Source organism: Rattus norvegicus, chromosome X, assembly GCF_021556685.1.
Source record: "Rattus norvegicus strain SHRSP/BbbUtx chromosome X, alternate assembly SHRSP_T2T, whole genome shotgun sequence".
Classification (NCBI taxonomy): Eukaryota; Metazoa; Chordata; class Mammalia; order Rodentia; family Muridae; genus Rattus; species Rattus norvegicus.
The window spans coordinates 108852501-108866150 of NC_141554.1; the positions used below are offsets into that span (position 1 = coordinate 108852501).

The 13650-nt window shown below is 40.6% G+C and overlaps 1 protein-coding gene and 1 non-coding gene across 3 annotated transcripts in view; one reads left to right on the forward strand and one right to left on the reverse strand.

Annotated features, from left to right (window-relative positions):
- Positions 1-8941, forward strand: part of Plp1 (proteolipid protein 1) — a 15268-nt gene extending 6327 nt beyond the window's left edge. Inside the window, exons 2-7 of one of the 2 annotated variants that reach the window (NM_030990.3) lie at positions 2050-2236; positions 2927-3188; positions 4248-4416; positions 5025-5098; positions 5847-5912; positions 6801-8941. In NM_030990.3, the coding sequence (NP_112252.1) occupies positions 2050-2236; positions 2927-3188; positions 4248-4416; positions 5025-5098; positions 5847-5912; positions 6801-6872 (830 nt within the window). In that variant the 3' untranslated portion in view covers positions 6873-8941. The remainder of the gene's footprint in view (positions 1-2049; positions 2237-2926; positions 3189-4247; positions 4417-5024; positions 5099-5846; positions 5913-6800) is intronic. The other variant, XM_087599121.1, reaches the window with a different exon arrangement.
- Positions 8942-13007: 4066 nt separating this feature from the next.
- On the reverse strand, positions 13008-13110 carry LOC120099413 (U6 spliceosomal RNA). The gene has a single exon (XR_015647269.1). It is a non-coding gene; the product is annotated as a U6 spliceosomal RNA (small nuclear RNA).
- Positions 13111-13650: the final 540 nt, after the last annotated feature.

A 13650-nucleotide genomic window follows, 5' to 3' on the forward strand; every position in this document is an offset into this window, starting at 1 on the left:
TAGACTTCCCATGGTGAAAATGCTGGGGTGAGTGAATGGTCATAGGGTGACCACTTGCAAGTGTACATGGATTTCCTTATCCTGGGCTAAATAAACAGTTCTGCCATTGTTTACTGGATCTGACCCCTCCCCACCCCCAGGCCTACAGGGCCTTGCAGAATACCAATGAGGCTCCTAAGATCTCAGGACAAAACAAGGCTTCTTTGTCTAGGGAAGTTATGGAGGACCGTGTCCAAGGCTTGACCCTTTGCCGGGAGAGAGAAGTAACAGTCGGGTCACTGACCTCCCCTCCCCAATCCCAGACTTCAGAGACCTTCTTTACTAGAAGAGTCTAAGAGTTGGAGGGTGGAGAGGAGTTAAAAGGGCAGAGAATGAAGACGGGGGTGCTGTTCATTCCCCAGTGCCTTTTCTTGACTTACGGACACATTTAGTATCTTAACCTAAGGATAGAAGGAAGAGCAAGTTCTGGAGTGTCTCCATAGAGACGGTGGTCATTTCAGCTGCTTTGTTTTTCTCTGTTGTACACATGCATGTAGTATACACACACACACACACACACACACACACACACACACACACCACACCTCATAGACCGGTAGTGAGCATCCTCTCTCACAGATTTCATGTTGAGTGAACTAGGCCTCTTCTCATAGCAGCCCAGCTATAAACCAATTAATTACTTCTCATGGAGGCTGTCTTCTGACAGCGGTGCTTCAGTTTGAGGAAAGTAAAAGGGACCCAGTTCTGCCACAAATGTTTGCTGCATACTTTGGCTTGGGCTTTGGAGCCTCATCTTTAATGCCAGTGTGTGTACAAGTATCTTCAAAGAAGACACTCTTTGAAGGCCAGGGAAAGGCTGTCCTTTCACTGAATGGTGGGTAGTAGTACTCACTTATTCTGTGGCTCTGATAAAAAAGACATGCCTCTATCCCAACTTTTCCGCGATACACATACTTTGATCTTTTAATATCTGTTGACAATTCTCAATGTAAAATTTGGGATTTTAGTAAAAAATAAGCTCATATTAAGGGGATAAAGCAGTGGATTTCTATTTCACCTAGTATCCCATTGTAGATAATTAAACTTGACTTGGAGAATTACATGACTATAAAAGTCCAAACTTTTAGAAATTGTTTTTGTCCTATAAGGAGATAAGGAATTGCAGCATACTTATCACAAAATAGTACTTTCTAATGTACATTTTCTAATTATTTGCATGTACATACTCTATAGGAATAGATGTATAAAAACAATTGGCCTATACATATATTTATGTATATAACACATTCTAAGCATGTGTGTATATATCTATTATATTACATATGTATGTGCATACATTTGAATATATTATATCTATATACACAATTTGATATATCTATATATGCATGTGTATCCCATACTAGTTTCTGTCTTCTCTGGATTGCTCCCTTCTATCTAGACTAGGAAGGATTTTGCATTCCTTTCAACAACTTTACATTATGTGGAATACTCTTCCTATTCTAATTGTATCTTAAAATACTAACACCCATGGTTAACACTCATTTCATCTGAAATTCCAAATACATACCCTCTGTAGCCAATTACTCTATTTCCTGCAATTGTTGGTAGAAAATATTACATCTACGTTATGTATTCATCCTTATAAAGACTCCAATCTGGTAATGTTTATACTTTTCCTGTTTTTATATCCCATGTACTACTCCATAGTAGATGAATAATTAAAACTAGTCAACAGACTAAAAAAAAATTAAGAGGGACCCATCTTATCACCTCCTTGTATTACTACTTGAATTATTTGAATCCCTTATAAAGCCCATCCATTCTGAGTATTGAAGGTGAGGGTTCATTTTTAAGAATGGGACAGAATGGGGCAAAGCAAGGATTCTGGGTCAATCTCACATTCCAGAAGCTAAAACCTGTAGATTCTCCTTTAGAACTCCCACGATAACCACACTCTGTGCTTGCTAGCATGGGCTGCTTGGCACAGCAGTAGTAAGTGGATGACTTACCTCTTATGCATATCTGACTTTTCTCCACCTTCTTCCCTAGGTTTGTTAGAGTGCTGTGCTAGATGTCTGGTAGGGGCCCCCTTTGCTTCCCTGGTGGCCACTGGATTGTGTTTCTTTGGAGTGGCACTGTTCTGTGGATGTGGACATGAAGCTCTCACTGGTACAGAAAAGTTAATTGAGACCTATTTCTCCAAAAACTACCAGGACTATGAGTATCTCATTAATGTGTAAGTACCTCACACCACCTCCAGACTCATCTCTTTTTCCCTCACCCTCACCCTCACCCTCACCCTGTCTTGGAGGTAGAGCTTATCAACTTGAAGCTACATAGCTTTCCTGACTTATCCCTCTGGGTACAGGTTCTACCATGCCATGTTGGAAGCTCTTAAGGAAGGGGACAATGTCAGACTTAGAAAGGAGGTCTGCCTCCACTCACTCCTCCCTGTGTTTTCACACATGGCCCAATTTCTGCTAGGTATGTTTAATGTTGCCTGAATTGTCTCCACAATGGCAGGTAGAGGGCTAATGACTGGGCAGAGTAGCATCCCTGGTTTTGCTCTGACACTCTGCTTATGTGTACTCAGGCTTAGTAATAAGTCTTTCCTACTCATAGAGCAAGTCAGGCTACCATTCCTTCATGCATCTCTCAGTTTGTCTGTGAAGTAACACTTCTGAAGGGTCAAACAAAGAGCAGCAAGCTTGGTTCTCTAGGATGCAGGGTAACAAGGAATATGGGAAGAAGCTATGCTCTTGGCCACCTACTGTCTGACCTCATTTACTTCAGTGAAGAAAAGGTGGAGGGCAATATGAAATACCGAGTTACTCCTCTCAAGAAGCCCTAGCCACCCAGATGTGTGACTGACAAGAAGAGTGGTGTCCTCTGAATGAGGCTATCTAGATTTTGTATGTCATTGCAGGATTCATGCTTTCCAGTATGTCATCTATGGAACTGCCTCTTTCTTCTTCCTTTATGGGGCCCTCCTGCTGGCCGAGGGCTTCTACACCACCGGCGCTGTCAGGCAGATCTTTGGCGACTACAAGACCACCATCTGCGGCAAGGGCCTGAGCGCAACGGTAACAGGGGGCCAGAAGGGGAGGGGTTCCAGAGGCCAACATCAAGCTCATTCTTTGGAGCGGGTGTGTCATTGTTTGGGAAAATGGCTAGGACATCCCGACAAGGTGATCATCCTCAGGATTTTGTGGCAATAACAAGGGGTGGGGGACAATTGGGCGTGAGTCTGTAGCCTCATCCCCACCCAAGGTTGGGTCCTCTCCAGAGGCCTAGCTTTTGAGTGAGGAAGCGATGGCTACAGCCGAACGATATGGTCAGGAAGAACGTGGTGCCTGGCCGGCTTAGCCTCACCTTTCAAAGGTTCCCTGGAAATTTTCATCTTAAACTGAAAAGCATGAATTTTGTAGGATGCTTTGTACAATAAGACCATTTCTAACCAATCTGTTGGTATCCCTTTTCTTTGTTCCTGGCAAGGACTACAAGAGTGGACCAGACTATACAAGAATATAAATGCTAGTCATGGGATTGAGACTTAAACACCATAAGCTCAAATGGAGGGTGGAACATAGAAGTGAAAGCATTGAGTCCAAGTCCCAATATTCTGGGATTCTGTACTATTAGGGGTCCCAGAGAGAGCTAGGCTAGCTCTGCATCTTCCTTGCTTATCTTTGGGATAGCTGTGTTTTAGAAAGACATACATCATTTTTCAGTCTCTAGACTTAAAGATCTTTTGGGGTCTGAACATGTGTGTGTTGTAGAGATGACTTTTTGTGACCAGCAGTTAGTTTAGAATGGTTTTAGATCTGAAAATTAAATCTCCTATTGGCATTGTTCAGTGACTGGGGAACAAAAATCCTGTGGCAAAGAACATCTTCTAAGCTCAGCCTAAGGCACAAAATGGCACAACTTTCTTTCAGGACTTTTTTTCTTTTTTACTTTTTTACACCTTCTCTGCCCTCCAAATCCCCTGAAGCCCCCTCTAACCCAGGGATCCGCCTCACTCCAACTCCCACCCACTCCCCCTACCCTCCATCACACCTGGGGCAAGTTATCTAAGTGATATTGCCAATGACACTTCACAAAAATGCCCTGCTCACTAATTTCATTTAAGGGAGATGCCTGGAATCTGACTTCATTGGCACGTGCCACTCCGGGATCTCCCAGTTTTTGTTTCAAGGTCTGCAAGTTGATGCTGATTTTTAACCACTCCATGTCAATTGTTTTAGTTTGTGGGCATCACCTATGCCCTGACTGTTGTATGGCTCCTGGTGTTTGCCTGCTCTGCTGTGCCTGTGTACATTTACTTCAATACCTGGACCACCTGCCAGTCTATTGCCTTCCCTAGCAAGACCTCTGCCAGTATAGGCAGTCTCTGCGCTGATGCCAGAATGTATGGTGAGTTGCATATGGGAGCTTTAGATTCCCTGTCATCTGCAGAAGCAACATGCACTTGTTTTGGGTTGGGTTTTTTTTTTTTTTTTTGGCTTAGAGTGAGGAGGATGGTGATTATGAAACTATTATAAGATGATTCATCTTAGTTTAGTAAGTTCTTTCCACCGAAACTAAGAATGCTTTCCCCCAAAGCAAACATAGGAATTTAGGGGTTTTGGTTTGTTCTCCTCCTCCTTCTCTTCTTCCTCCTCCCTCTTCCTCCTCTTCCTCCTGCTCTTTCCCCTTCTTCCTCCTCCCCCTCTTCCTCTTCTTCCTCCCCTTCTTCTTCCCCTTCTTCCTCCTCCTCCTCTTCCTCTTCCTCTTCTTCTTCATGGCTGCTCTCTTTCTCTGATTGACTGCTATTAACAACCCAAAGCAGCACATTTCAATATAAAACTTCACAATTGTTCAATGCCACCTTTGCTTTTATGTAAGGATTTAGAAAACAGGATCATGCCTCCTGTCAGTATCAGGTTTAGAGCTAGGATAGAGAAGGTAGAAGGCTATGGAGAAAGCCTCCACATAGCCTTCTAGCCTTACCAAGTTTACTCTGCCTGCTTTCTGCATCTTAGGTGTTCTCCCATGGAATGCTTTTCCTGGCAAGGTTTGTGGCTCCAACCTTCTGTCCATCTGCAAAACAGCCGAGGTAAGTGAATGAGAAGGATGATTTTTAAAAAATAGATCGACTAAGAATGCAGAAATTTCTTCCTCTACCAGTAGTTTCTTCTCATGAACTTTAGTTTCAAGGATTATAGTATTTCTTGTTGGACTTTGAATTAGCAGATTTCCCTTCTACAAAATAATGGTGAAATGTACTTGAATCAATGAGCATACCGATTAAAAGTAAAAGTACTTATTTACCCTAGAGCTGCACTAAACGTCTTACTTTTCCAAACTTCCCTCGTGAAAAGAAAAGTGTGTAGCTTTAAATAAAGATAATACTTAGTAAAATTTCCCAAATGAAAATTTTCATTTTGATTAAAAATATACCAAGAAAATGGGCCATGCACAGATGCACACATGGGCTCTATAAAATGCTTTTAATTTAGAGCTTCTTAATATCCAATGAGAGGTAAAATAAGTACATTTGGGAAGAAGAGAAAATGCTTCATTGAGAACAGACACATACCTTTGCAGTCAGGGAATAAAAAGCAGATCCCAGGGAGAAAGTCCGAAAAACAGTGTCTTCTAGATGCCGTGGGCATGAGGTGCTAGGATAAACAGTAGCAAATAGGGCCTTGACACATAGGGAAGTGAACAATTTAGTCAGAGACACAAAATGAACAGACAGGAATGGTATCAGCCCAATCCAGACAACTATTTACTATTTACAGGAGACCATGGTTTGCTTTTCTGATATAAGAAGTAATTCTCTCTCATACATTTTCCTGCAGTTCCAAATGACCTTCCACCTGTTTATTGCTGCATTTGTGGGTGCTGCAGCCACACTAGTTTCCCTGGTAAGTTATTTTAAGATAATATTAGAAAAGAAGTGGTCCAGGGTAGCTTGAGTAGCATTAGGCTGAAAGACTAGAGACTCCTTCCAACCTTGGAAGACTGTTGACAAGCTATGCAGAGGCACAGCAAGGTGCGGGGTTACACGTTTCTGCTGTGAGTTGTCAAGAACTGACAAGAGCATGGAACTGTAAACAGGATCTGCTGTATGCTAGGATTCTAGAGAGTATAAGCATTCTCCACACTCTCTAGTGGGTTTAAGTACTCCCAGAGAAACTGCAGGTTCCGCCTCACATTAGAATTGCTATGACTGTCATGCAGTCCTGTGCCCCGGGTCCTTTGGGTAGTGTTAGTGTAGTGCCAATGCAGTGTGCTCATCGTGCAGATGTAAAGGCTCAGGTGCCACTGGGCAAGGCGATGTACCTTAAGTCTCTGAGGTAGCAGTTCAGTACAAGGACGATCTCACAGAATCCTCCTCAGTACTGCAGAGGTGTTCACAAAATGCCAGCACACTTGTACTTTGTGAATTCAGGTGATAATAAGAGAGCAGAGGGCTATGGTACATGAAGTAGCTGTGTATGTACAGCACAAGCATAGCCAATTTCCTTAAGGATAGGTTAGTGGAAAGGAGCCTCGCTGTGGAGTACATCTTTACTGATTATGTTATTTAGGTTATTTAGGAAGGGGCTATTGTGGAAGATCTACAGATTTCTCTTCACAAATATAGGAAAAATGGGTGTGCTTTTTATTTTATTTATTTTTTTTGCAGGTAGATTATTTCCTTTTATTTAGTTGTGATTTTACTTCAACTCTCCCTCATTCCCAAAAGGTTTTGAATAAGAGAGAGTTTTTCTTCCTACTGTCACTTACCTTCTTTCTTCTGTTCCCTACAGCTCACCTTCATGATTGCTGCCACTTACAACTTTGCCGTCCTTAAACTCATGGGCCGAGGCACCAAGTTCTGATCTCCCATAGAAATCCCCCTTTGTCTAATAGCGAGGCTCTAACCACACAGCCTATAGTGTTGTGTCTCCTGTCTTAACTCTGCCTTTGCCACTGATTGGCCCTCTTCTTACTTGATGAGTATAACAAGAAAGGAGAGTATTGCAGTGATTAATCTCTCTCTGTGGACTCTCCCTCTTATGTACCTCTTTCAGTCATTTTGCTCCACAGTGGGCTCCTGCTAGAAATGGGGAATACCTGAGAAGGTGATTCCCCCGCTGCAAGTCGCAGAGGAATGAAAGCTCTAATTGAGTTTGCAAGCATCTCCTGAAGGCCAGGATGTGCTTCCTTCTCAAAGGGCACTTCCATTGAGGAAAACAAAGTGGAAAGAAAGATTCTCAGGTAGAAAGCAGGAATGTCCTTGGTCTCCTTGCCATCAGTAGGAGTCAAATATATTCTCTTTGATGCACAAAACCAAGAACTCACTCTTTTCTTCCTAGTTCCACTGAAGACAGAAGGAAATAAGCAATAGCATTTGCCCAAATCTGCCTCCTGCAGCTAGGAGAAGGGGGTCAAAGCAAGGATCTTTCACCCTTAGAAAGAGAGCTCTGACGCCAGTGGCAATGGACTATTTAAGCCCTAACTCAGCCAACCTTCCTTACAGCATTAGGGAGCACAGTGTCTATTTAGACAAAGTGGGGCCTGGAGGAGGGGGGCCTCATCTGTCCTTACAGCTCATTAGGAAGAGAAACAGAGTGTTGTCAGGATCGACTCACTCCCTTCTCCCTGATAACAGCTACCATGACAACCTTGTGGTTTCCAAGGAGCTGAGAATAGAAGGGAACTAGCTTATATAAAATAAGACTGTGACCTAAGGAGCATCAGTTGGGGGATGCTAAAGGTGTAAATTGAGATGCCCTCTGGCAGATGCAAAACACTTAACTCTTTGGATAGCATCTCCCCCCACCCCATCAGTTGTGTCCTCTTGGCCTCTGGCACAATATCTTCACAATGGTGCTCTTTTCCTTGGGTTTTATCCATTCACTTACAGCAGGTGATTAGAGGATTTTGATTAGTTTCAGAATGATTCCTGTTTCATATTTCCCAGTTGTTTATCTCTTGTTTGGAGCTGTACCAGAAAGAACTGGAGAATGATTCTTTGAGCTTAGTTCTTTTTCAAAAGAAAAAAGAAAAACTGGACAGTAAGCATCACAAAAATATTTGAAATTGTGTAGTCCCATGAAATGATTGGGATTTTCCCCAAGTATTCTACCTTTTGTAGAACTAGGCTTGGTAAATTTGAACCTCCATTTGAATAACCTGTCCAATATTTTCTTTTCTAATAAATGACAGATGATTTTGCTTGCTAATATTATCTCAGCATTTTGAAAGTTTAGGCTTAGCATAGAGGTTATTGTGTCTTGGTATATATAGGTCACATAATAGATTTCAGCAACTGCCAGCTGTTTAGTTGGTGAGCTTCCAGAGAGCTCTGGAGACATGGTGAGGACAGACAGAATTGGAAACCTGAAGAACTCCCAGATTTCAGGCTTATCCTGTACTTGTTAACTTTGGGTGAAAGAAAGAAAAGCAAAGAAAGAAAGGAAAAGCCTCTGATCTGTTTTTACTGAAGGAAAAGTTACTGTAGATTTTTTTTTTTGTAGATTTGTGCTGTCATTCCCCAAAGTGCTTTTGTCATGTTGAAAGAGATATAAGGATTTAGAAGAAGATACTTGAGACTTGTTCTTGGGCCAGTATATAAGGTAAACTAGCAGGATGCACAGTAGTGAGGAGAGCTTAAAGGACCTGGAAGAAACCAATCAAGATAAAGGAAGGTGAAATAATCTATATCTTTTATTTGGTTTGATTTTAATATCATAACAGATAACCAACCACTCCCTGAAAACCTCACACGTATATATACACACACGCATGCACATACAAAGAGAGTTAATCAACTGCAAGTGTTTCCTTCATTTCTGATATAGAATTTTGATTTTAACAACATAAAGGATAAACTCTTAGAAACTCATCTTACAAAATGTATTTTATAAAATTAAAGAAAATAAAATTAAGAATGTTCTCAATCAAACATGTGTCCTTTGAGTGAATTGCTCCATATGACCTCAATAACAGAAACTTTTACACTAAAGATACACAACATACAAAACAGTTTTCCTAAAGAAACTCAATAAATACTTGTCTCAATTTAAATATGGTTTTATTGAGCCAGGATTTTACTATGTATCCTTGGCTGTCCTGGAATTCTCCATAGCGAGCAGACTGATCTTGAGCTCATAGAGATCTGCCTGCCCTTGCCTCCTGAGAATTGGAATTAAAGGTATATGCTACCATGCTGGGCTGAGCCCAAATATCTATACCAGTGTATTTCATACTTAATGGTTTGGTTTCTCTTGGATTTCAGTGTTTTGCTTATTCTGAGTCAGTATGGTTTACTTGCCCAGTGCCATTGTGGTGCCCCCACTCCTGTTGTATTAAAGTATTTTTACCTTTGCTCAAAATTGTTCAGCTATTCTAATAAAGATAACCTGGTACTTCCCACATGAAACAGGTGCACTTGACAAGTACTAAATAAAAGGTTTGAAGCTGAATGTTTCTGTGGCCGAGAAGATATAATAAGGAGATAAGAGGAATTAAGCATGGTGTGCCAGTTCAGGATTAAAACAAGTTAATGACAGCTAGTACCCCGCAGTGCTTACTACATGAGACCACTAACATGACGTGGACCGTGCTGATGACCAGCCTGAAGAAAGTTCAATTGAAATTAGCTGTAGGTTTGTCTTGTAGTTGTGACTGACAAGGAACACGAGAAAGGACACTAGCTGTAGGCAACACGTTAGTCAGCAGTTAAGGGGCTCTAATCAAAAGTAGTTCAGTTGTAGTCCCCCGATTCCTGCTTTATCACAATTAATTTCTGCAAGTAAGTCTGGTTGAATGACTTTAAAGACAAAGGGAATAAAAAATACGATTTATTTTTAGAAACTGGAAAGCAAGGGCAGAGCACCACAGTTTGGAGAATTGACTTAGGAAGCTCCAGAGTGAATGTATTTTTGCCTCAGAGAAGCAAAAGCCAGCTCCCAAGAAAGCTGTGTTTTCCGTCTGTCCTTATTTAGTTCTGCCCTCTGGGATGGATCTATAGATGGAGTTTCTAGGCTCTCAGAAGCTCAGAGCATCTCTGGTTTATCAATTGAGCCCATTGTTCTTAGCTTTCTCCCACATCATAAACCTTCTTTCTCTGAACAGAAAGAGCTCTCTTTGTGCTCAGATCAGCTAAAAATTAAAATACAGCAGTATAAACAAGGAACATTTTCTTACAACATCAGTTGTATGGCTTTTCTTCAGGGTCAGTATTGAGTGCAGTTTTACTGTGTGTGTGGAAGCTGCCATTTTTTTTTCAAAGAGACATGCATTCATTCTGTGCACACTCATTGAGAAAACTTAAGCTTTGTGCTAAAGCCTGGGAGGTTCATGTTTGGGGGCTTTCTGGGTAGAACGATCATACAGATGTGGTCTTACACTCAAGGATCGTTCTTGCGTTCAGCCATAGCAGAGGGGCCTCCCAGAGTGGACTGGCATGGAGGCAGGAAATGTGAAAAGGCATTCTGATTAACTGGCTGCTACTCACATCTCATCCCTCCCTTCAGTACGTGGGAGAGGCAGTGGGGAAGGGTCAGGCCTTCATGTGGCTTTGGATTTCGGGGACCTCGATTTAAAACAAAACTTCAATTTAGAGTTCCTGACAACTTGTGACTTGTGTTATGTCACCCTGCTTCTTGCCTTACATGTGACAGTATTTATGCATGCACTGGCACAATGCATGTTTTTGCTTCCACCCACTTAGTCATTTGAGGAGTCAGAGGGCACATGGTTGAGTATTTATGTAAACACAGGCTATTCAGCCTGCCTCTTTCTCAGTCAAGGCTAAATATGACAAGCAAAGGAAACAAAGGGTGACATAAAAATAAGATAGAAATGTATGTATGTAGAGAAAAGAGGCCTGATGTGGAATGGTACTAAGCATTGAAAAATGTTTATTAGCCTTAAACAGTTTTACTTGCCAACACAAAAACCTGAATAGGGGTTCCAGAGGAGCCAGCTTCATTAACACTGTATTATGGGAAGCGCTGGCTTACAAACATCGAAAAGGGAAACTGCAAAGTCAGGTTCTAAGAGTTGAAGTACTGAAAGTTGAAAGTTCATAGCTGAGTCGAGTCCTAACACATGAGGAACCCACCACATACAACAACTTTGTAATATTAAAAAGAAGAGAGAACAAAAAACTTTAAAGGTGTCCAGCACAATAACTTGGAAAGGGAAACTCTTACATGTGCAAGCCTGATGACTTGAGTTTGATCTCACATAAAGGTAAAAGAGGACAGTCAGCTCACTCCACTAAATTGTCCTCTGACCTATAGATGTGTCACAGAAGTTGTACACACACACAAACACACACACACACACACACACAGCAGAAGTAAAAACTTGAAAAATATTGATACCAACTACAAGTGGCCCAGCTAATTATTGCTAAAAATGGAGCCTATGTACTATTTTTAAAATAAGTTTGTCATTTCAGTATTCTCAATTTCTTGTGCAAAAACACAATTCTGTAGAGCAAGTACGTCATAATTTTCTTCAGTGAGCTTACCTGGGGAGACATACAAGCAAATGATATCTCTCAAAGGACAGTAGATAGGTGTTTACTGAATTTGTGTGTATTTATGTGTGTTTGTTTTTGGTAAGTTAAGGGGTTTTAGCCAGATTAGATATTTTTCTCAGCCTAAAAAAATTTAGTTATACTTTGGCATAGTAATATGTTGATGGCTCTTTGTCTCACTGTTAAAACTCAAAATAAAAATTGTCTGAAGGTAACCATTAACCAATCCATAGGCAACCATTTCCAACTATAATAACTGCACTTTACTGAGTGCAGTTACTATAAGATACCATGCACATTTTATCACACCTCAGTCCTATAAGGCAGAAGCAACAGTCATCTCAACCCCATGCTGGACTGGGTGCCTTTTTAAGTTATTTCTATTCCAGCCGAGGGATGTTGATCTTATCCCAGCTCCACTTACTAACAAAGTTTGTAATGGTGGAGACAGCATGGCAACCAGACCAGGAAGCTTAGCGTTCAGATTGTTTAACACAAGCATAGAGGAGACAGAGTAGCCTGGAAGTAGGGGCAGGCTATATAATCTCAAAGCTCGCAATCAATGACTTCCTCAAGCAAGTTTGCACCCACCTACACCTCCCCAAACACCACCACCTGGGAACAAAATGTTCAAATACCTGAGCCTATGGGGGACATTTCTGATCCAAATCACTGTAGTTAAGAAGTAAAAAGCACTGATTGTAGCTTAGTTTCTTCCAAAACTACTGGCAGAAGCAAAGAACTGTTACCAATTCATTTTTGTCAACAATCTCCAAATATATTTTAATTGTACAACCCTATTAATAAACATGACATTGCTACTTAAAAATGTGGTGTGAGGATAAGCAGAAGCCAAATTTTGGCAATATATGTCCCAGGATAACTTTTATATACATTAAAATTGCTTTTTTCTGTGTGTACTCTTATAAGATACATTAAAATATATAACTTATTACACTTTAAAATTTAAGCAGCAAATTCATATATCGCTAGACTTACACATTTAATGTGCAATAAGATTTTAAAGTATGAGAAAGACGTAAAATTATCTCTTATGTATTTTGATGGTTGTAGAATATATCTCTTATTTTAAACATGTTATTAATATTTTAGTGAGGACAGTACAGATGACTCTGCTTCATTAACTGTGAAGCCATGCTTTAATGTTCTAGCGGTCTCAGTTCATTTTAAACACATGAATAGATGAATATGAAAATAGCGAAAATGAAACCTCAAAAAGACTCATGTATCTGAATAGATACATGTGCCCAGAAAAATCACTAAACTTTCACTCTTACTCTTTATTTTAAAGGTTTTTAGCTGAAATTGGATTTATTAAGTTTCATTCTCCCTAACATCTGTTCAGTGACTTTTATAAAATAAAAAATAAGTTCATTTATATACTCCCTATGCTTCAAAAACTTAACTTAAAATGAATATACAGGGTATTGGATATCATGACATTTTCAATGTCTGTTTTAGAAAACGGATATACTTCATGAATTTGCATGCCATCCTTGGGCAGGGCCATGCTGATCTCTGTGTGATTCCAATACAAATATATGTGCTGTTAAAATAAGCACCAAAGTATTAGTCCAAATGAGTTTAGACTACTGTGTATAATTTAAAGCAAGTTAAAATGCCCCCTTCCATTTTTTAAAGTTAGGGCAAATAGAGGATGGGGAGATGGCTCAGACAGTGGTTAAGAGTACTCATTGTTCTTACAAAGAATTTGGGTTCAATTTCCAATGGTGGCTTACTACTGCCCTTAACTCCAGTTCCAAGGGATCTGGTGACCTCTTCTGACATCCTTGGCCACCAGGCACATGGGCAGTGCACATATATACTTTAATTTTTATTTTGTGTATATGAGTGTTTTGCTTGCATGTATGTATGTGCTGAGTGTGCCTCATGCCCACTGGGAACATCTAATGCCCTGGAACTGGAGTTACACACAGCCACCATGTGGATACTGAGAATTGAACCTGGGTCCTCTGGAAGAACAGCCAGAATGCTCTTGACTACATTTCTCCAGAACAAATCTCTTTTTTAAAGTGCTTTCTTTGTAATGTATGCCTATTGAAAGGAATTTATCTTTTCACTCATTGTTAAAATCAACTTTC